Consider the following 25,732-nt stretch of genomic DNA (forward strand, 5'->3'; position numbering starts at 1 on the left):
ACGAGACAGGACTCGTATCATTATTTTAAACGTTTTCATATATGAGATACTCATTTCTAATCAACACCTTAAGTTTTCTTTTTTTCTTTCACTCATCGTATTGTATATTGTACTTATTCACCTATATCATATTTACCAAAAATTATATAAAAATATATATTTTTCTTTCCTTTTAATCTGTCTGTTAATATATATATATATATATATATATATATATATATATATATATATATATATATATATATATATATATATATATATATATATATATATATATATATATATATATATATATATATATATATATATATATATATATATATCCTTGCATTATTATTGTTCAATCTCGTGTGTGGATTGACATATTTATATGTATGTTTATTACATGTTTATAAAATTCTGTGTTTAATTTCTTAATAGATGTAATAAATGTTCATCAAATTGTATTTAGATGGTTTCTTTAAACTATTTTCACCCATGTCGATACACTGTCCTGTATGTATGTGAGTGTGTGTGAATGAATGATAAATTTAGTTTTAAGTGGTAACATTTAATATTGATTTACTATGATCATGTTCATAATAAATGTGTAATAGCAAGTTATATGTATTAGTGTATGACGGAGGTCATGAATGATAACCAATTCTAAAGTAGTCTAAATCGGCTCTGAAAAAAAAATCAAAATAAAAGGATGAGCCTGAATAACGACAATCTTTTCAGGAATCTCAAAACTTCTATTTGTGAAATTTAAGTACATCACTTTGACTTTTTTTTCTTTCTTAGCTGATTCAAACGTGTGTTCGATCTCCATTATAAAAATTCAGATACTGGATACAGGTTATTTAACATTTCGAAAATAATAGACAAACAATTAAATTGAAACTTCTCGTCACCTGGCCTGGGTTAGGGCAACTCCCACTTGTGCAGTTGCCTGGATCCAGGTGGGGATAGTATGAGGGAACATGTGTTTCTTCAGGATCAATTCAGAATTGATCCTCAAGTAATAACCTTCGAATATGAATCACCTTTTAATAACTATTCAAGTTACTTTATCATATTTCCATAATTATCTAGTAATCCTTTATCTCTAGTTCCTTCTTCCTTTCTCCTTTTCCTTTTCCTCCTTTCTCCTACCTTCTTCTCTTCTTTCTCACTCTTTCTTTTCCTCTTTCTAATAAAACTGAAGAGGGATGGTGATGGAGTTGTCGCTATAGACACGGTCATTAAATTGCTTTGATGTTCCTCTTCGGAAGTGCGATATGAATCAGTTAATACTAAAACATGCATATGAAGCAAGAATTCCAAAATTTATTTAGTTTTTTTTTTTTTTTATTTTTTACTTCATATTTGACTAAATTATTATAATTACAAGATTTCAGTTTAAAAAATAAGTCAGTGACTCTACATTTTCCCACTCACGATCCACGTTTTCTATTTTAGGTCTGGAATCCTGCACTTAGGTTCACAGCGGAAGCGACGAAATGACTTGACTTCCATTGTAGTATTCCCCCCACTGAACAATATCCCCAGAAACCTACTGTGATATCATTCCCAAAACACACTTTTGTACAGTTCCCCCTACTAACCCCTGTAAATAGGAAGTCTTACTTCAAAACAGAACTGAAATAAGCTAGTGTTCTCTGTATTAATATGATCACCTTTTGTTTCAAAGCGAAAGATCTATTCACACACAAAGCAGACACGGTTACACAATATATTCACTCCGGTATCAAAATCTACTTTCCTTTGACATTATACTATTAGAAAAGAAAAAGCTCTTAAAGTTGTCAAATTTACATACTATACATAGAAGAAAGTTTATATTAACCAGTCACTGCCTTGTTCTTGTTTTATTAATAGAAAAAATATCAATTCTTACTATTCTCTTATTAATTTCTGCAATATGCCAGTTGTCTTGCATACGCTCTTGTATCAAACGTTTTTGCGTCCAATGCTCTACCTGCCACCGAAACGCATATTTGCGGAGCCCAAAGTTTCAGCCATCCTCTGATCTTATTGGCTGATACATCAAGAGCCATTACATACATAAAGCAGAAAGCAAACGCCAGAAGCTGTCGGCCCTCGTAGCCGAGCGTGCCTTTGGTGTACGTGGTCCCGGGCCAGGGTCGGCGCCATTAGTTTTGCCGCCCCGTTAATCCGCAAACCTTATTTTGACACAAGACGTTCAAGTGTCCCGAAAAAGTAAGATGACCCATTGAAAAACATGTATGAAATGGAAAAGTAAACAAAAAAATGAACTACCTCTCTCAAATGCTTACGTAATATTTAAACGACTCCATACATAACACAATATTCGATTTCGCTGTATATCTGTGATATACAGCAGGATATACAGAAAATAAAGTTCTAAAAAAATATGCTTTAGTCACGACTAAGAATTTTAATTTTTAAGCTTATTTTATATCAAAAGGTATTTCCAATAGAGTATGGAGCATGACGATAATATAGTGAATCAGATATTGCGGCAAAACTAAGTAATTAGCCTAAGCCCTATTGTACTAAAACATAATAGAGATACATAAATTTAACACACCTTAATTGAAAGAAATTTTTCTTGCTTTGATATAAGCAAATTCCTTTATCATATTCACGTAGTCCAATGTTTTCAGCCAGTTCGTGTTCTACTGATATCATCACTAGGTCACTCAAGCGTTTTACAGACATGGAAGAACTTAGATAGTTTTTAATACGCTTAAGTTTCGTAAAACTTCTTTCTCCACTTGTCACTGTTACCGGTAAGGTTAACAAAATCCTAAGTGCAACACTGACATTGGGAGTAAAGTCATGTTCCCCAATTAATTTTAAAGTCCCTTTCAGTGAACTTTTAGGCTTAATTATAGCGAATAACACTTTCAATTGGTCTTTCAAATCACTGGGGTTAATATCTTTTGATTCTTCATGTGTTAAAATAATGATACACTTTCAGGTGGCATATCTTTAAGATTACTTATATCATAAAGAAAATCGAAATATTCGCTGTGATGTTAAAGCTTTCTCTTAAAGTTAACAAAATCACGTCTAGAACTTTGTAATAAAAATCGATTTTTTATCTTGTTTGTGGATCTTCAATAGCTTCATCCTCTGCATCGTACTCAAACTGTCTCTTCTTTTCGACTTCGAGCTTGTACTGCATTACCTATCCGTGGATTTTCCATATCTAATGCTGATGCCAATTCCATCGCACCAACTAAGTAAGATTGAAACTTTGCATCATTTCTGCTCCTCTCAAAGTACTCAGATATATTTTCAAGAAACCCGACTGCATCCAAAACATGAGAATCAATGTTTTTGAGACTTTTGCTTACTATATTTATATAGAGTAAAAAATCATACCACATAACGAGTGAGCAAAGGAAAGTAAAGTCTTGGCAAGGAAAGGCTAGAACGGCCTGTCTCAAGAGGGAGTGCCTTTTGTATGCTTGGAGTGGAACGTTAGAACATTGCTGAATAGAAACAGATATAAAAGACACCTTGATAATCTTATCCACCCTAGTTGAAAATCTTATCTACGCCGCTGCAAGGGACATATTGAACGAGTTACCTGTGGCTAGTAGTTTCGTAATTGAAAATGAGGGGGAATGGTATGAATTTGCTGAGTGAGTGTTTTCCTGAATGTGAGTGAAGTAAGTTCAATTACATTCTCAGGTGAACACAAGTTTATTTTTCCATGTGGGCCTATTTCAAAGCATCATATTTTGATAGTATTCTTTTCTGTTTCAAATTTTGCCTCCCTGGGCGGTGGCACGGCTCGACTCCCCTTGCGCCGGCCCTGTTGCGGGTTCAATTCTCGGTGGGAGAGTATTTGAAATTTTAACTGTCCTCGTGTTTGAATGTTTTGTGTTCGTGTCCCTGTCGTTCTAGATTACTGATAAAACGAGTTAAACAAGTAAAAAGCGAGCTAGTAATGAAAATCAGTTTTGGCGTAGGTTCAAACATGAAAAAAATGAACTTTAAAGGTTCATAGCTCAAAAACTATGGGGCCTACCACTGTCGGGTCAAGATTTCACTTAGGAACTAGCATGCCCAATATCCAAATATTTGAGTTTCAGAATCATGTGGTACTTTAGAAACAATTTTTCTAGAGGTAGTTGGTGAGTACTTCAAATTATATGCCCATAGCCAAACTTATTCTACAAAAATTGTTGCGTGAGTGCCTTAGGATTCTGAAACATGTATTTTTGGATAACGCACTTATTAGTTAAGTAAAGTCTTGACCCGACTACGGTAGGTCCCATAGTATTTGAGCTATGGGCCTTTAAAGTTCATTTTTTCATGTTTTCGGCAGCCTATAACTCCGAAAGTAAGCATTTGTGCACTCAGGTTGGTCTATACTTTTTGTCTTATTTTGGTGTCAGGAATCACCTCCCAAACATTGTCGGTGTTGTTTTGAAACACCCTGTATATATATATATCTGTGGAGTGGTCATTGTTAATGTTTTCTTTCTTTCTTATAGTTAATGATGTATATTGCGTAAATATTTTATGAGATTATTGTATGTTATCAGGAGCGTCATTTCAGATTTTTCTTGGGGGGAGCAAGACCCCTTGATATAAGTAAAATTTCGCGTTTTTCACTGATTTTCTACTATTCTATTGATAAAATCCACATAAACCTCAAACTCAGGGGGGGAGGGGCAATTGCCCCTCCCTGTCCCCCTAAATGACGCCCCTGTATGTTATCATTATGACATCATCAGAGTGTATATCTGAAGCAGTTACTTGTTATGTTTCGCCGTACTTCATACAATGTAGGAAAATGAAATGTATCGTTAATGAATGTAACAAACTAAAAGTATTCACTATAATTTTATAGAAATATATTTATTGTAGGAAACAGAAATTATACAATACTATTGCTATGATAATATATAATTATTAACATTATTCCATTTCACAAACACAACAATAAAGAAAAAAATAAAATCTGTAATTTTCCATAAATTAATGCAATACGATATTACATAATTAATTTTTATACAATAATTACTTTGAAACAATTTGTTAATAATAATTACAGTTTGCTATTAAGAACATCCAACTATTCCGCTAACTTCTTCAGATATGTGTGTACAAAAGTATTCTGTCTGTTTACGTATTTGTTAAGATCACAATGTTTCACTGGTATCTTCATTCATTTTGCGCTTGTTAATTTAAATTGACAACTGCTCAGCTGTAGGTAATACCGTGCATGTTAATGGAGACAAGATAATTAATGATCACTTGGTTACTATTTATTTAGAATCAAATCTTGTGTTATTTGAAAAATTTGCTTCTTTTGTTCATAATAAATGGGTTAACTGACTCAGAACCAACAAGTTTTACAAGGCATTACAACTCAAGGCAACGGTAAAATTGCCCGCACTTTGATACGATTTTTTAATACTAATTTAGGACACAGAATCCAACTGAAGTAATGTTTTGAGAGGCTTAATCACTGCAAAATTAAAATACCGCTAATTTTACATGCAATTATGTGATATCTTCAACTAGATTAAAGATAATCGAAATGTGGAACAAGAGCGCGCTATACAATATTATTTTGCATGAGGTACCCTTACCATGAGTCATCTAGTAGCTTTCCTTTTGCAGTCATTTAAAAACGCGAAAATAAATGCCGATTTTCTAAATGGATGTAAACCGAAAGCAGATAAGTGAATCGTGATAACGGTATCTCATGTAAAATAATATTGTCTAGCGAGATCTTGTTCCACTTTTCTCTTATTATTTTTTTTTATCTATTTGAAGATATCATATAATTACTGTAAAATAAGCGGTATTTTAATTTCGCCAAGATGGAGCCTCTTAACACATACATCCATGGGTCACGATCAAAGTGACCTGAAAATTGAGGTAAAAATACGCTTTTCCTTTAGGTATTGTTAATAATACGTTCTTTTTAATGTTGTGTAACAACTAAACAAATTTCCTGTATATTTTTTTTTATTTTAAAATTGTAGATACGTTAAGAAATAATTAGCAAAAAGAAATTTAAAAACAATAACCTGAAGAAGCACACACGACGGCACAATTATATTGCAGACAGGTAATTAGAAACATGTCGCCTGTTTATTTCAAGAGTGGCATAACTCAAAAATCGCCCTTATTAACTTACGGGCAGAAGATGAAAGCTAATCTTGATATCTAGCTCTGGTAAAAATTTCACAGATGTGCTTCCTAAACTGGGCACTAGACAGCAATTTGAGTCGTTCTTGCGCCAAGTTCTTTTCACCGTCTTTCGAAACTTTCAAACGCTTCTGAAAATTTAGAAATTTTAAGTTATGTCACTCTTGAACTAGACAGGCGATGTATTCATATACATATAATTATGCTTATTCCCTTTTTTTTAAATACTCCGATAGCTTTTAAAAATATTTCTTTTTATAATTTTGAATATCTAATGATATACGTATGTCATCTTTTATTATACTCACATACTGTTAATGTCTTCTTTTGTATTTTAAAATAGGTAATTATCTTTGTAAGAAATCAAAAGTTTATTAAGAAATATGTTTATATTTGATTATGAAATGTTTCTAGAATGATATATTCAAAGAACTTTTTCTTCTTGCTCAATAGTATCTGAGATACAAATACTTAAAACTCAACTTAGATAATGTTTTACGTGACCCCATGGTCGGATATGTTCAAAAATTGTTGCGTTGAATTCTGAATTCTTAAATTAATACAAAAAGTGCAATTGGAAATTTATTCAAGTGTGGATATTTTGTCATTGACATGAATGTTAGTTCCTTCCCTAATCATCTGAATATAATGTAATTTAGATGCAAAAACAACATAACAGATTTGACTTGATGGCGCAGGTGATTATTTTGACAATAATCCAGAGATTTTCGACAGCGATGATAATAACACCTGCATCACAATTGTGATGTTTGTCTTCATAATCTTTAAAGTATGACCTGTTATCAGGTTATCTTATGATCAGAGAAATTAATCTTTTCCAATTGTAATGTCACTGGATTACTACCCAAGTAGCAACAAAGTTTTCGACCAGTAGGCGCGTGTTTGGCTTTTGGCTTTCTATGCTTGCTTTCTCAACGTGTGTTTTCATACAAACTGCCTTTTGTTGTGCTTGTAAGCGATACTTTAGATCCTCCGCAGAGCGTCATAGCATCACTGGCCGTTCATTGGCTATTGACTTGTCACGAGCGTAAAACGCTTGCGGCAAGCTTAAGTGGAACACGGAATGCAAGGTTGCCCCTTATGTAACTTCGTTACTGCTTGCACTCTTTCCAACCAAGCCAGATGCAAGCTTACAGCAAGCTGTTTGCAAGTTGTCTGTGCTATTAGGTTATAGAATACTAAAGAAACAGTTGAGTCTTTTTCTGGCGACATAATTCAAATAAATTTTTTCGGGCTACCAGCCAGGTAAAAATTGTGACTTTCGACGTTTCGAACGCGCACATTACATTCACCTTCAGGGAAAGTTATAAACAGACCGAAAATATGTGGTTACTATATATGGAGACAGAGCTATGAATGGGGGCCTGCAATTGGGTCAGGGCTTCTTATTGACTGTTGTAGTTGCTTCTTCATAACAATTCCTGAATATGAATACAGCGTCTGAGTTCGAAACATCGGAAGTCAATGCCTCCTTATGGCTGATAGCCTGAGAAACCTTACTTGAAGTACTAGAATACACTTTGCATTTTTCAACTTCACTTAATTAACAACATAATGGAGAAATAAAAGTACATTCTAAGACATTCTTTACCAATCCCCTGGCAGGATAATTCACAGATCAAATAGTGTATTTTTTTTTGTGACAATTTTCTCAAAGAAAGATAATGAAGAAATTTATTGAAGTTACCAATACTACGCCCAACACCAATCCAATTGGGAATTACTGATGCTTAGGGAAGATTGCTTGTTGAAGACAATTAAACTGTCAAGTTATAGAAGGAAGAAGAAAAACGTTTTGCAATCAAATTACAACATCAAAATTATTGGTTCTATTGATTGTTGAACAGAATAAGCCACTTTATTATGAAGAATGACGGTTACTTAAAACTATATTTAGTTCATAAATAAATAACAAACATGACAAAAGTTATAATAATTTAATTTTTTGCTTGTGTTTATCAATTTGCACAGTTATACCTGTTTTAATGAGTTTCTATGTTATTATTAGTCATGCAAACAAATTCTATTCAATCTTACACAACCAATCAGAGAGAACAAGAGAAATTCTAACTAAAAGTTGGGGTTAAATTCCAAAGTTGGGCGTCCGTTTCCAGCAAAATTTTTAAAATTTACAGGAATGATATGGATACTTTGATCATTTGTGTGCTTGATAATATATAAGAGTCTCGAAAAATATGTTTATTTCTTATATATAAGCGGTTATAAACATGGGACTATACGGTGAGCGGAGGGAACTACTTGGCGCAAGGTAACCGAACAGTTGCATTGTGGGAAAGAAACGAGCATTTATGTTATCAACATGGCGAATGTACAAGGGGAATTAACTATCAGTTTTAACATTTGTGAAAGCAAGACGTTGATAACGAGCAAAATCTTTTAAAAGTTTGTGAAGAGCACGGATTAATGAACCTAATAACAAATTGCAGAAAGTGTGGAAAGGAGATAACAGCGAAAAAACGTGGCAAAAGCGGACGCCCAACTTCGGAATATATGCCAAAAGTTGCAATATACATTGAAAAATTGCAACACGAATATAATAGCAAACCAATTCGAGAATAAAAGACGAAATTTTTATTACTAAATTAACACTGGGAAGAATTAAACAGAATATTTCTACACTAATGTAAGCAAAAAAAGAAAAAAGTAAAAGAAACTACAGCTGTATAAACAGTACAAATAAACAGGACCTTGTTCTCAATTATTGTAATGGATGGATTATCGGCGTGATATGTTTTCGATGGATTCAAACAAAAGTGCTAAATATGAAACTTACAATGTTTGTGTTTTGTATGGGCGTATAAACCTTGCACTAGAAAACAATATTGAATTTCGTTCTACATTTTCGAAACAAGAAACTTTAAAATAAATTATGGATAGATCAAATATAAGGAAGGTGTGGTGACACATTTCATGAAAATAAAACGTGAATTGTGTGTACCAGCTTATGCTTTCCTTACCTAGTAACAAATACTATTTAGAACCGAAACTGAAATTATACAGCCTTACACTTTTGTTGACACCGGAAGTGACAAAATTACCTAACTCACTCATGATGATAAATTCTTGGATCTGCTTTAAGCTATAAAGAATATTTAAAGTTATGGAAGGATTTATAATACAAAGAAAAGTTTCATATAAATGGTATTATATAGAAAACAACTACAATAAACACAACTCTACATTACGCAAACAAAATACTGCTTATAAATTACTATAAAATATATAAATACACATGTAATCCTAAGTAAACTAGTAACTTATCATTTACTCGTCAGCATCTTTAATAAGCGGAATGAAACCCTTTCTTCCACCTTTAGAGTAAGCTTCTTCTCTCGGTTTTTGACAGACGTCACAGCCACAAGTTCTAGGGTAGTACACAGTCTTTGTGAAGGAAAATCCATCGGCACATGTCATAGTAACGTCGACCGAACTGTATCTTTTAGCCTGGCAGCATTCACAGTTTTTAGTATACGTGAAGGTATCTATAAAAGAATAAAGATAAGAAAATTAAATATAATGTGTTAATCACGTGATAGTAAGATTTTTGTCTGATAAGGATTTTCAGTTCATATAAATTGTGCGAAAATTGTAGGCTATAATTGTAATATTGTGATTAGTGGCATTAAGATATGCTTTCAAGATAATTGTGCTGTGATAGTTTAGTTGGCATTCTTGTGTTATATACATTGGCGTAACCAGGATATTTTCCTAGGAGGACCATGGCACCTTAGTTCTGAAAATAGGAAGAATCTTTTAGAACACCTATATATATTTGCTCCTGAGTCCCTCTTACCCCCACTCATTATCATCTCTTGAAGTTACTTAGTTCTCCTAATGCGACACTGCCATAAAATAGTTCAGTAAATATCTATTACATGAGAAACTTGCATAAAATTGTATATTTCCTATATTCAATTGCTACTAAGTAACTACCTAAAATCTACACTAATTATGAAAACTAATAATTTTCTTTTACTGTTTTACTCGTGCAATTATGAGCGAAAGTACATTATTCGTAAAATTATCATGTTGAGTTAAGTATCATGTTCTCAGTTTACTCTTACATCTAATAGGAACACAAATAAATGTACAAGCAATGACATAATTTAAAATTACTTTTCATAAATCGGTCATGGGCTAATATTTATTCATTTCTGTAATTAAAGTAAAGCGTAAAATCTTTTCGTTTTACAATAAATTGTTGTCGTTTAAAAGCAGTGTTGCCGCTTAATTGCACAAACCATTTCGAGCACAGAAATACATTTTTTTTTAAAATACACAAAACATTTTTAACTAAAAAGCGAATAATGATATGTGAAACTACCGAATCGAAGAAATCTAGTTGGCTAAATTCTGGTACAACTTAAATATTTAAAAGATGCAATTAGAAGATAACCAGGTCAACAATACAGGAGAACACTTATAGACGGACTTGAGGGACAGCAATAGTATAAATTTACTTTTACTATCACGTTCATCAAATGCAACACCTCTAAGATTGGTAGTAAGTACATATTTCTATTAGTTAAGTTCAATACACTAAAAATGCACATGTCTTAAAGTAAAAAATAATATTAGTTCTCTTAAAGATTCTAGGTGGATGTTGTCTATAACCTCACAGTATAAAAAATAATTAATTGTACATAACCTAAGCTACGCATTCATACACTGCAACATTTTTAAATATTAATATAGCCTAATTGCTTAAATTGCAGTTAGCAACATATTTTTGTGATTTTATAAGCAATATATTCAACATTTTGCAGCATATATAAGACAACTCTTGTATATTCATAAATTACATATGTACCAAATTTCACAATATTAAATCCCCACGTTAAGCGGGTTTGCATATTCAGCCTCCTAACTATGAAAACATTTACGCTCAGTCCAACCTCAATCATTTCACGAATTCAACCTGTTTTACGTATGTTATTAGGACATAATATCGATTGTGATTTATTCTAAAAACACTTTTATACATTGCAAGAGCTGTAACGTCCAAATATTTACTGAGAACTCATAGTCGTATCGGAATAAACAAAAGCGAGTATGGAACAGTAAACTGCTATAACAAAAGGCAAAAGAAAATGTGCAAAGGCATACAAAACGGTCGAGTGGTTTGGGTCGATACACTATCAATCACATGTTTGTGTGTTCAAACCCGGTAGTAAGTTGTTTCTTTTTTAAGTGTCTTCCTATTCTCATCCGGAGGCTGAAAATATTTCTTTGAGTAACTCATTGAAAACTTCTTTTGTTTCAAATTCGATTAGAACGGAACATTATATGAATTGCGAATCTTAAATCCATAGCTAAAAAATGAAGTATACTCACTACTCTATTACCCTCTGATTTGTAACGAAAAACTATTTATAAACAGTGGTGACTTCAGGAAATTATCCTCGGGGGGAATTTCAATATGCGGGTGGACGGCAAACATTGGTAGTCCACATTGAGCATGATCGAATATATAGTCCTGAAGGCGGAAATTTCTTAGCTCGAGAGGGGTCTCAAATTCTCCCTCAGATCACGTCATCATTGCTTAAAAGCTTTACGTAACAAATATAATATTACACTTGTTTCTCGTTCTACATTTAGAATTGGTAAAATCATAACTTATAGAGGATTATAATAAAAACATAAAAATTACAATACCAATCATGTATAAATTATCCTGTAAGTTACCAACTTTGGGTCAAATTAAAACTCAAATATTTGTTTTCGGATTGCAGTTAGAAGTAAGTTCTCTCTATATAATCCTGATTGGAAAGCCATGTATAACTCTAATTAATTAATCAATATTTATACAAATACTTTTTTTATTTTACTACTTTTACTATTCAATATTATATACACTTCATTTCCAAAATCAAAATCTCGAAAATGTAGGCTATATTGTACGAGTGCAGATTCGGAAATAAATGATTATTTATCTTATATATTGGTCTCTATTGGAAATTCTATTTAATCGAATCCGACAAGAACACAGACAGAAACATTGAGAACAGGTGAAAAAAGAGAGAAAAATGTGATGCACCCGGCGGAGACTCGAACTTAGTGCGAACAGTGCTTTATAAGCCAAACGCCTTAGACCACTCGGCTATGGTAACAACTAGTAATTGAAGCAAAGGTTTCGAGTAGTAGTTTTTATTACAGAATAACGTTTTCTATTGCCTAAAATTTAAACCTAATTTACTTTGATATAATATATCTATTAATTTGTTTCATGAACACGTTTTCGTTACTTTGATGAATGATGTATGTTGTTGATATAGATTCTATTACACGTTCTTTCGTAAATATTATAGAAAGTATCAGTGTTATTTATGATCTTTCATGGAAATTGACTGGCGCATGCGCAGTACACAGACAGTTCAATTGGAAGGCGAGGAAGGAAACGCTAACACACTGTTAGAATGTTTCGTCGCTGTGAAGTATAAAGAAAAGCTAAAATGTATTTTACACTTGTCATTGCGTAAAGAATTACCAGGTTAATGTTTGTCCAAGTTCTCACTAATCAACTGGACTCATGAAAATAATTAATATTGTCATTACTGCACAATATGAAGAATAAAGAACGTATATTACACCACATTGTTCTCGAATTCGAACTTAGCTAAGGAAGGGACAATAAACAAAATATGATTTATTCATTCGAATTGAGATAATTCAATGAAACTAGAAATTACACAATCAAAAGGAAAAATATCGTTAAAAAGACAATAATACTTTTATCCGAGATGTGAAATAAAGTTATTAATTAACTGAAATGAAAGTAATATTGTTCATGATATAGAGTAAGAAAAAACAGTAAAAATATTCTTAGAAACGTTCAAAGTAAATTCACAAATGCTTTTTGAAGATATACTACTCTTCCTTTACGTTTTAACGAACTAATAAGTAAACAAGCAAAGGAAAAGAATGAAGAACGAAAGTATTGCTCTTGAAAAAATATAATAAATAAATGAAACTTAAATAAATGTTTACACAAAAAATAACACACTAGTACTTCGTGTAGTCACCTCCAGAGTCAGTAACTTCTTGAAGGGATACTAGATACTAGATACTAGATACAAGTCTCGAGCAATACGACGGTGTGTCACGAAAATGTTGCCACAGTTCCATTACATGATTTTGAAGAAACGTTTGGTCTCTGTCTTCACGTCTCTCTTCCCATTCTTGCACCATGTAGGCCCACAGATGTTCAATTGGGTTCAAATCTGGGGATAGAGGGGGCCACTCAATACAAATTAACTCTGGATGTTCACTTAGCCACTCTCGTGTTTGCCGGGAAGTGTAAACAGCACTGTTGTCATGCATAAATATATATTCTTCCTGTTCGAGGAAGTTTCTTTCTAAGGACGGTAAACACGTATTTTCGAGGATATTAATGTAAACACTGCTGTTCATTCTCTCAGGCACCGCAAATAAATCTCCAGGACCAGCAGCCGTCATGTATCCCCAAAAGTGTGCTGATATTCGTCCTGAACAAGAAGTTCTGATAATATTTTGTTCAGCATACCTGGTTCCGCGCGGTCTATACAATATAACTCTGCCTTGTTGGTTAGACTTGAAAACCTTCTCGTCGGTCCAGATGACAGTCCCAATATGACTGAAGTTGGGCTATGTTATTCTGTGCCCATTTCACTCGTCTGGCCTTGTGAGTTTCAGTCAGGAGAGTCTTCCTAGCGGGTCTTGAACAGTGTAGATCAGCCCCCAATAATCTTCTTATTATTGTTTCGTGAGAACAATTATATTCTCTGGCTTTGTCCAAGAGGATTGACGTGTGGCATAGAGGTCTGTTGATTACTTCTGTAACTAAAGCTTGATCTTGAGCTGCAGTTGTCACTTTTGGCCTTCCACTTCTTGACCGAGACCTGAACCATTCACCACCTTCTTCATGTCGCTGAACCCATTTCTTGACCGTTTTCTTGTCACATCACAAATCTCTACCAATCTGAGGCACAGTTTGTCCCATTTTTGCTCGGTCTATGATTTCTCCTCTCAGAGCAACAGACAGTTCTCCACAACCTTTAGAAAGAGGCATTTTGAAAACCTGTTAGAAATTTGCGTTCTGGCGTGTATGACAAATGTCGGTAAAGTGCATCTTTCTGTTTCTACTGCGCATGCACCAGTCAATTTTCATGAAAGATCATAAATAATACTGACAATTGCTGTAATATTTATGAACGAATACGTAATAGAACCTATATTAACATCATTCGTCAAAGTAAAGAATACCGTAAACATAAAACAATTTCAACAGACTATTACATCAGGCCAAAATAGGCTTAAACTTCAGAGAATACAAAATAAATTTCATACTGTAACAAAAGATTGAACATGAAACACCCTTACTATATTTTCAACTTGTCACGTTAGCCGAGTGGAGTAAGGCATTCGGCTAGAGATTCTGAGGCACCATTCAAGAGTAGTTCGAATCCCACCACAGAATAATTTGGTTTTACCTCTCCTTGACGTTTCTGTTTGTGATCCTGCCGGATTCTATTAAATATAATTCCGTAATACGCTAAAATATACGTAATATTTGAAGTTCTTAACCTTCCATTTTTACATTTTTCAAGCTCAATTGAGAAGAAAAAAGGAAAATGAAAGTACAAAGATTTACAAGTAGGTCACATGTCTCCATTTTTCGATTCTAACTTGAAAGTTACAGTTTAGGCGGTGACATATCGAAGACCCAGGGGGTTGTAACCCCTCCCATTGAAACTTTTATATTCTATTGAAATAAAAAGTGTTTCAGTTTATAATCTTGGAAAAGCAACAATCACTCTGTGTGGAGGACGGTTTATTTATACTACGATTTATCACTTCCAAATGCGTAGAAGATGTAACTGGATATTGTTTATAATCATTCAAGAAATATAAGACAACGAAGGGACTTCGTAAACCCTTCACGCCACCCCAGGCGAACGAAGTGCGTCCCGCCGTCCCTCGGTTGGGAACTGCTGCTTGCGAGGGAAATATTCTAACAGTGTGTTAGCGTTTCCTTCCTCGCCTTCCAATTGAACTGTCTGTGTACTGCGCATGCGCCAGTCAATTTCCATAAAAGATCATAAATAACCCTGATACTTTCTATAATATTTACGAAAGAACGTGTAATAGAATCTATATCAACAACATACATCATTCATCAAAGTAACGAAAACGTTCATAAAACAAATTAATATATATATTATATCAAAGTAAATTAGGTTTAAATTTTAGGCAATAGAAAATGTTATTCTGTAATAAGAACTACTACTCGAAGCCTTTGCTACAATCCCTAGTTGTTACCATAGCCGAGTGGTCTAAGGCGTTCGGCTTGTAAAGCACCATTTGAACTTACTTCGAGTCCCCGCCGAGTACAACGTTTTTTTCTCTCTTTTTTTCACCTGTTCTCGATATTTCTGTCTGTGTTCCTGTCGGATTCGATTAAATAGAATTTCGAATAGAGACCAATATATATGATAAATAATCATTTATTTGCGAGTCTGCACTCGTACAATATAGCCTACATTTTCGAGATTTTGATTTTGGAAATGAAGTGTATATACTATTGAATAGTAAAAATAGTAAAATAAAAAATATATTCGTTTAAATATTGATTAATTAGTGTTAAACATGGGTTTCCAATCAGGATTATTTAGAGAGAACTTACTTCTAAGTGCAATCCGAAAACAAATATTTGAGTTTTAATCTGACCCAAAGTTGGTAACTTACAGGATAATTTATACATGATTGGTATTGTAATTTTTATGCTTTTATTATAATCCTCTATAAGTTATGATTTTACCAATTCTAAATGTAGAACGAGAAACAAGTGTAATATTATATTTGTTACGTAAAGCTTTTAAGCAATGATGACGTGATCTGAGGGAGAATTTGAGACCCCTCTCGAGCTAAGAAATTTCCGCCTTCAGGACTATATATTCGATCATGCTCAATGTGGACTACCAATGTTTGCCGTCCACCCGCATATTGAAATTCCCTCCGAGGATAATTTCCTGAAGTCACCACTGTTTATAAATAGTTTTTCGTTACAAATCAGAGGGTAATAGAGTAGTGAGTATACTTCATTTTTTAGCTATGGATTTAAGATTCGCAATTCATATAATGTTCCGTTCTAATCGAATTTGAAACAAAAGAAGTTTTCAATGAGTTACTCAAAGAAATATTTTCAGCCTCCGGATGAGAATAGGAAGACACTTAAAAAAGAAACAACTTACTACCGGGTTTGAACACACAAACATGTGATTGATAGTGTATCGACCCAAACCACTCGACCGTTTTGTATGCCTTTGCACATCTTCTTTTGCCTTTTGTTATAGCAGTTTACTGTTCCATACTCGCTTTTGTTTATTCCGATACGACTATGAGTTCTCAGTAAATATTTGGACGTTACAGCTCTTGCAATGTATAAAAGTGTTTTTAGAATAAATCACAATCGATATTATGTCCTAATAACATACGTAAAACAGGTTGAATTCGTGAAATGATTGAGGTTGGGCTGAGCGTAAATGTTTTCATAGTTAGGAGGCTGAATATGCAAACCCGCTTAACGTGGGGATTTAATATTGTGAAATTTGGTACTTCTTAACGTTCGGTTGTAGTTGTATCGTTAGTATCAACTGTCAGAAAATATGGTTACAGCCCAGGGGGCATCCACGGATCCGGACGCTCAAATAATATTATTTTTTAAAAAATGATCGTGTTTTGTTTGTACCAGGACGCATTCATGGGAAGTCCATTCGATCTGGACCGCATGCAATCTTAGTAACTTGACAGACATCTGTGCACTTTCTTATTAAAACTATACTTGCATTAACAGTGAAATTATTAATGTGACTTAAAGATTTGATCTTACATTATAGCTGTGTTATTTCCTTTCTTACAAAAAAACAGTTTACTTCTTTAATTTTTTGCTGTGAATATAGGTAAAATAAGGGAAGTCGTGAGTTGCAGGGACACAATGTTCCAGGGGAATGGCACCTACAGCCCTCGTGAATTTCGTACCAATTGCATTCAGTTTCCTACACTTCATTTGGGCAACATAAAGTAATTAAATATAGAGAGAAACAAATGAAGTGGAAGGCAATATATGTTTTTCGCGAATCAAAGTATTTTTTTCTTGCTGACATTTCGAGAGTTTCTACCGCGATAGCTCAGTGGTAGAGCGTCCATCTCTGGTGCATGGGGTCCCTGGTTCAATTCCGCCAAATGAACTTTGTGATGGACAAACACCGTGTGTGTGTGGGTTTCCTCGGGATTCTCCCGTTTCCTCTCACTTTCTTCATTCCACCATTTCATTTATTTCTCATAATCACCGTCTCCTTTAGCCTAGCCGATATAACCGTGGGACGTAAGATTTCATTTCATTTTCTGTTGTTTATTAGTGTACACTCATGTCCAAAATTATTGTCGCATGTCTATAAATATGTTGTTGTAGGAATATAATTTGATAACGAATTCGCCCGGTATTTCTTATAATGTTAGTATGTGTATAATCAGCAAAGACATGTATGTGGTAAATTTAATGTCAAAAGAGCAGTAAATAAGAACAATAAAACGAAAATATAACTTTCTTGTCCATTTAGCAACATTTTGTTTTACTCATTCTAATTTTCGTATTTATAATTCTTTTCCTATGAAATTTACCACAAATATACATTTCCCGATTATACACATAGTATCGGTATTAAAAGTGCCCGGCAACATCATTATCAAATTATATTCTTACAAGAAGAGAGTTATAAATATGCGACAATCATTTTGGACATGAGTGTACCTTAATAATATGCTCCGAGAATCTTAACTATTCAAACATTACTATGCTATAAATAAAATAATAAAAATAAGACTGGTCTATCATACATATATAAACAAGAAAAAACTTACTACTTCAATAATGTTAATTACTTGAAACAATACAAAATAATTTACATTAATGAAGCTATGAAATTTTAAAAAACGCATATAACGCAAGTTGAAAGGTCGCTATACTGCCCACTATCACACTAGTCCAGAAATTTTATTACATCCAGGCACCAGATCATATTTTTTTCTTTTAAAAAAATCGATGGGCGGACGAGTATAGACACTATTAAATATGTCGAATGCAAGCATCACTAAATTTGTTATGAATAAAATGAGAAGATAAAATAATAACATTATTTTTACCCAGTAGAAAAATTCTGGGGAGGGCCAGCTTTGCTTCTGGGGAGGGCCGGCCCTCCCTGGCCCTCTTGTTTCGCCTATGATTCATTTACTGGATTAGATGACTCACAAGAGTTCTGGAACAAATTATTTATTTGTAGCGTCTGTATACTACGCAAGAAAGAATAGTGGGTGCATTCTGACGCAATGTTCGTAGTTTGAGGGACACTTCCCTGACCTAGGGAAACTTCGTATGTAAATGTAGCAAAAATTTAAAAAAAAAAAAAAAAAATCAATAAAACGTGAAAATCCAGCGACATTCTGGTGCTGACTGATCGGTATAAATGCTCATTTTTTCTTTGTTCCCCAGAATAAACAAATATAATAAAACCAGTGTGTCTGTATATATATATATATATATATATATATATATATATATATATATATATATATATATATATATATAGCACCCATTTTGGCTGGGTGTTTTTGTGTATATTTCTTGTTGAAAAAAGTGAAGTAAAAAGTAAAAACTGAAGCAAAAAGAAAACGAATAAAACACAAATGTGGTTAGCACTTCCTTTAATATAAAGGCGGATTTTCATGTGTCCTTTACCTCCGTGAGTTGCGAGCGATTGTGCTAAACAGCCAATGAAATCACGCATCGGAGATGGCGCGCTACATTCGCGTCAGAGTAGAAATTTGTTCAATTCTGACGGAAGTAGCGCGCGTACACTATTGTATTCATGGCGGAGGTAAGAACAACGTTTGAAGAACTGCTCGTAGAACAAGTAAGAGAAAACAAAATTTGGACAACCTTAAGTATCCGAAATACAAGGATTCAGTATTAAGGACAAAAACATGCCATCAATGCTGAAAATATTGGTATCGATGGTTAGTACTTTTATATTTGTGTAATTAATTAGTTGTATTACCGGGAACAATAGATAGTTCATACAATAATTGGTATGTACAAATTATCAATCCCTATATAAAATAAAAGCAATGTAATTTGAAACATGCTTTAGTATGATTTATAAATATTTTTATTTGTTTTATAAAATTTATCCGGATCGGATTTTAATTCAAAGAAAAGGTTCCTGTATATTCCGTATTCTCGTCGAAGCTGGAAAATGGGGTGAACCCACCACATTTTCCTAACATACTTCTGACGGCGGCGTTTTGAAATATATTCCAGCTAAAACGATAGCTCTCCTTCGGGAATCTACTATCACAAACTAAAGTCGCAAACTTTCTATTTTACGCATGCGCATTAGCTAGCGAGTAGTAATTTGGCGCAATACACGCACGGATGTATGAAAACGAAAATAATTTACGATGAATACGCTACATGTGATGCTTCCGTTCTAACGCGGGCATGAAAATCCGCCTAATCTTATCACATAATTTGTTATAGGAATTGGAAATTCTACAAACTAAGAAAAATTTGATAAGAAAAAGAACATTGTGTCAGTCGAGGGAAGTTTTCTCAAGGAAAGCTACAAACACTGCTGTGACGTGTTTGTTAGCTGTAAACGTTTCCAGAACATCCTGTGCAGTTGAAAGTGGAACGACTGAGATAAGGTTGCAAGCAGAATAGATTTTGTATAGAGACAGGTGGTGTTCTTACGGTATGGTTACCATTCGTTCCGGAAAATCCGGGAACGTCACGGAATCGAGATCTGCGTCCCAGCGTCCCGAAAATATTTCCCGGGACGCTTAAATGTCCCGGATTTCAGCGAAGAAGGAAGGAAGGGAATATTATAGTTTTCTTTTTTCACAGCATTAGGTATATAATTATTGAGTTCAACTTCTGAATATGGCAATTCAAAACTTGAAAAGAAGGTCATGCTGACTGACGTAAGCATACATGTGAGTTATTGAGTTGTTAGTTTGTTAAATACAGGGGGAGCATAAAGTGTTGCCCTGATTACAAAAATTTATTACAGAAGAACCGTTTGACATAATAATGTAAATACTGGTCAGTTACATAGGTTAGTATTACAACTTTTGTTTAAGATCACTTACGTTAGACCATTTCAACGTGTGCCCCCTTGGTAACCATTTCGATGCTTTCTTGTCCCTTTGGCAGCCTTCGATGCCATTTCGCCTACTAACGTACTGCGTCACTCTTGGGTAGCAGTAGTGCCATCTATTGGTCTTTAAAAAAACTTAATACTAACCTATGTAACGGACCAGAATTTACATTATTCTGTCCAACGGTTATTCCGTAATAATTTTTTATAATCAGGGCAGGACTTTATGCTCACGGTGTATAACAGAAATAAAGTAAAAATTCAAGGAAAGTTCTTTGACGATAACAGAGGAAGCTAGAACATATTGCCAATGAATTAACTGATCTAGAAAAGGATACAACACGAACAGACAAAACGTGTGAAAGGCAAAGTCATACTTTGTATAAGCTAAAACAGACTCTGAAAGTCACGAAACATAACAGATCCTGAGAAATTTTCAAAATTTGCTTACCAAGGGGAGGGCGTAAATCATCTGCTTACGTTTGCTTAGCTAGGAAGGAGAAGGCCTACTAAAATGACTAAAAATGTGTTTACGTAATACTTGAACAACTCTATCTAATGGAAGAAAGTAAATTAATACATAACACTTCTTTTCATTTTAAGCATTTCAAAGATTCTTGTAGTTTAGTTTAGTAGCATTCCGGACTTTCATTTTTGAAATATGGTAACCCTATCGTAACATCGAACAAATCGTAAAAAAAAACATTCCTATACATTCATTTCAAGAACACATACAGTAGGTTAGATCTAAAATAAAGAGAAAAGGAACTTACTGAAATCAAATCCATATGGAGTACTGCATGTGCCTTCGCATGTTTTCAAGTCTGGAACATCCGCCAAGTTTTCGCAGATGCCATGAACTGGATGAGAATGACGGAAGATGCCTCGAGTTGCGTTAACAGGGACTTCTTTTGCTTCGCACATAACTACAACATATCATTACATTTGTATAATTAAAAAAAAAAATGTTTTGAATAAGAACTGCATATAAATTATCATTACGAATTCTTATACTTGTTATGCATAAAATGTTTACTTTTTGAACTAATAATCTTTAACACTGCTTTAAATCTTAATATTCTGGTAACAACTAAAAAGAAGAAATAAGAACAGTTATAGGCTACCTGTGTTTCATTAGATTGAAAGAATGTCTTCCTAGTCAACCTATGAAGCCTTGGTAGCAGGGGCGAATCTAGAAGGTAAAAACTGGGAGACTAACCAGAAAAAAACCGTATTTACGCGTGTATGCCGCGCGTAAAAGAAAAAACTCGTGTAAGCAGCGCACATCAATTTTCTCAACAACAACAAAAAAAAGTACAATGTATTTTTCATCTTACTTTTAATCATTAAAATCATTATACACAGAAACAATCCAACAATACTGTGATTATTAACAGAAATCACTCCCGTGCCTAGCTTTCTTCGTCGCCGTCGTCTCCCGAGGAGCTGGAGCATATATCACCATCGGACTGAATAAAGTCTTCGCTCCCATCGCTGGCATTGGAAATGCAGCATTTTTTAAAGCTGCGGACGACAAGATCCTCTGGAATTGAATTCCATGCTTTAATAATCTATTCGCACAAAAGGCGAAGTGCAGGTTTCTTAATTCGGCCAGTTGGCGTAGTTTCGTGTACTGCAGTCGCCGCAAGTGGTTCTTGAAAGGCCGGTTGATGAAAAGAGGAAAGATGAGCTGTAACTTGTCATTTTATATTAAAACTTTTCTACTCTTGTAAAATTACTCATAATATTCCAGTATTAGGTTAATAAAAAGTCCCCCTGATTTTAAATGCTTGGTGGCTCAATCAATTCTACATTTCCTCCTGTATGCCGCGCACCCTGTTTTTTGACTTCGTTTTAGTACAGAAAAGGTGCGCGGCATACACGGATAAATACGGTATATAAATAATAGCTCAAATTATTTTAGTCACTCAAAAGACTGGGGGATAGACCCCTCAACCCCGGCCTAGATCCGCCACTGCTTGGTAGGATAGTAGATAGCATTAATCTACTAGGACTTAGGACTGTGAACGACTTTCCTTGTAAACATTCTCGTATTTAGTGTGGGCGATCCTTACTCGGTATTCTAGCATATTAACATAGGTTATATTTAACTCATGCGTATAAGTAAATGACCTAATATTCTTTTAGTGTGGTAGTCAACGTGTTAAACTCTCCATTAGATATGAGAGAAAACTTACCTTGTCGCTGTTCTCCAGAGGAAGGTTTACAAGTAAAACAGCATCCCTTTTTCTCGATTCGTTCTTTCGGGCATCCAGAGATATCCGGGCAGAGTGTCCTCATTGTCTCCAGTTGTAGCTACGGGTTTGAAAGACAAAATACAAATAAATGTGAGGTTAACTATTCAAATCCATAGACGATTTACACGATATTAGACATACCATTTTTTATTTGCTTGTAGTAATTCTTGACTAAATTGAGTACATCTGATTTATCATATGTATAAGTACAGAGTTTTAAATCTCAGTACAATATAGATAACAAAGGAGTTCTGGTGCGGATATGAAAATCAAGGATTAAAGAAGATTTCTGGAAATAAGATTTCTGGACTCTCGACATCTGTGACCATGTTAGCCCATGACATATGAGAAATGATGTCCTCGGTGGTAACACTGTCCGGAGAATTGAGGTTGAAAAAAAGGAATAAAGGAGGAAGTAAACGGTCTGGAACCATTATGTAAGGTACCATTCCGGCATTTGTCTAGTGTGAATCATGAAAACCCAGAAAAAATCAATCAGGATGAATGGCCTGAAAAAGCTGTTACACTTTTCAACAGAGTGTCCTCACAAGGATTCGAACTCGGAAATGTTCATAACAAAGGCAAGAGTGTTAGCGACTAGACTACTCGAGGCCACGGATATGAGACACAAATATGAATACAGGGGGCGCGGTGGCTCAGTGGTAGAGCGCTCACCTCCGGTGCTTGGGGTCCCTGGTTCGATCCCAGCTCGCGCCGTGTGGACTTTGTGGTGGACAAACACCGTGCTTGTGGGTTTTCTCGGAGTTCTCCCGTTTCCTCCCACTTTATTCATTCCACCATTTCACTCATCTCTCATCATCGCCGTCTCCTTTAGCCCAACCGGCATAGCCGTGGGAAGTAAAACTTAAAAATTTCATTTCATTTTCAAATATGAATATGTATATATACCCATAGACGTAATAAACAGTTTGGGATCTGATGAATATCTGATATATTTAGACTTCCAAACTATGCTATATATGAAGTATTGTTCAATGGCTAAATGGTTATGTGCATCCATTCGTCTGTCGGCAGGTATCAAAGCAAAAATAGTAAGAAACATCAGATTAACCATTTCCGGTTTTAACGTTTATCGCTATAACACGAAAACTGTAACACATAGTGAGAAGTAATTATCTACAATCGATTCAACGTTTTAGAACATATTGAGTTGATTTTGAGTTTAACGTCCCGTTCAGCAGCGAGGCTATATGAGACGTGGACCTGCTGTTTAAGGTGGAATCCGAACCACATGAGCTCCCGCCGGGAATCGAACCCGGGTTTCCCACGCCAAAGACGCGTACGCTAACCGCTTTGCCACGAACGAGTAATAATAAATTTTAACCTCTTTCGATTTTAGTATAGTGTTGGTGATTGTGACAATATGTTACTGTTATAACGAATTCGCCTGTCGAATTTCTTATAATGTTAGTACGTGTATAATCAGCAAAGACATGTATGTGTCAAATTTCATGTCAAAAGAGCAGTAAATAAGAACAATAAAATGAAAATAAAACTTTCTTGTTTATTTAGCAACATTTTATTTTACTCATTCTAATTTTTGTATTTATAATTCTTTTCCTATGAAATTTACCAGAAATAAACATTTCCCGATTATATACATAGAATGAGTATCAAAAGTACCCTGAAAATCATTATCAAATTATATTCTTACAAGAAGGCAGTTATAGATATGCGACAATCATTTTGGACATGATTGTACAATATCTGCGATTAGCAATAAATGTCCTAGTATATCATGTTGTTGTTTTAGCACTTCAGATAACAGATCGAGTTCATCTAACCTAACCTAACCACTGACTGATCTCAGTCGTGAAAAAAAAAATCATTTTAAGCAGAGCAAATAGAAATCTAAGAACGACAAGAGAAATGATAAATTTAGAACATCCGATGTTTATTTCTCCATGCATACATTACTCAAGAACACTACGACGGATTTTAGTTCAACATCAGTCAAGTGAATTAATTCGTTAATACTATAACTTATCTTGATTGTAATGGGCATTCACGCAAAATAAAAATAAATAAATAAATAAATAAATAAATAAATAAAACGAAAAGAAGGTCAATTCAACATTTTCTACTTTGTTGAAATTAGGATTGCAGTGAAAAGGTGTCATTTTTTGTGTTATTGCAGAATTTTAGGATAATACGGAAAGGTAAAAATAATAGTAAAGTAAAAATAAAGTAAAAAATAAGTTTTCTAAAAATCAAACACCAACACACCCCTTAATTTTTGAACACCCTCTGATTTTGAAATCCTGGCGGAAACCCTGCTTCCATAGATATTAATTCTGATTTCCATAGAGCAAAAACGGTGACAGATATCGAGAAGCGGTTTTTAGATACAGATTCAGCGACACAAAAAATTACTTTCTTGTCTCTTGACTTAACTTTTATGTTTCTGTTCAATCCGAAGTTGTGAAAGTCTATTATTTATTTGGTTACAGCACTGATCGCATAATTAATAAAACGGGAGTAAATAGCAACAAATAGTTTTTTTTTCTATGTGGATTCAGTTTACAAGAATATGTTTCACTTCTGACCTTATTCTTCTACTGCAAACGGAAGTGGTAAGGCATCAATTAGCAACTCCGGTTTTAATTTTTTTTTAAATCTCCATACAAAAAAAAGTAAGAGAGCGAGTAACAACTTTTTGATATGGATTCAGCACCCAAGAGATAGGTTGTTTCTTTGATCTTATTCCTCCTGACCACAATGATTTTTGACACCTTACTGGCCACGGCCGGCTCTACCATATGTGGAACATATGCATTTGCATGGGGCAAGTTTCGAGAGGTTGCTCGGAGCAAAATCTGCAAATAACTATATTATTTCAAATAAATATTTCTTCTTGGAAACATGCTTTATGATGATGGTAGTTAAATTTTCTAAGTTGACCTTATATTTGAATACTACATTCATAAATCATGTTTAGGTCGCATTATTTTAAGATCACATATGCAATGCTAAAGCAAGTGATCAAATCCCAGCATGAATTGCTTGATTGTTGTCAAATGCAACAATTCAATTCTCGAATGGTAGCGAACCCCTGTTCCATTTAGTTAGTTATTA

At 34.1% G+C, this 25,732-nt stretch overlaps 1 protein-coding gene across 1 annotated transcript in view; it reads right to left on the reverse strand.

Annotated features, from left to right (window-relative positions):
• Positions 1 to 4,927: 4,927 nt before the first annotated feature.
• Hml (hemolectin) overlaps positions 4,928 to 25,732 on the reverse strand; it is a 403,631-nt gene continuing 382,826 nt past the window's right edge. The window contains exons 84-86 of the mRNA XM_081740590.1: positions 22,577 to 22,694; positions 21,152 to 21,304; positions 4,928 to 9,668 (exon numbers count right to left, since the gene is read on the reverse strand). Of these exons, the coding sequence (XP_081596716.1) occupies positions 9,451 to 9,668; positions 21,152 to 21,304; positions 22,577 to 22,694 (489 nt within the window). The 3' untranslated portion in view covers positions 4,928 to 9,450. The remainder of the gene's footprint in view (positions 9,669 to 21,151; positions 21,305 to 22,576; positions 22,695 to 25,732) is intronic.

This window comes from Thermobia domestica, chromosome 15 (genome assembly GCF_964235325.1).
Source record: "Thermobia domestica chromosome 15, izTheDome1.hap1.1, whole genome shotgun sequence".
NCBI classification, from domain to species: domain Eukaryota; kingdom Metazoa; phylum Arthropoda; class Insecta; order Zygentoma; family Lepismatidae; genus Thermobia; species Thermobia domestica.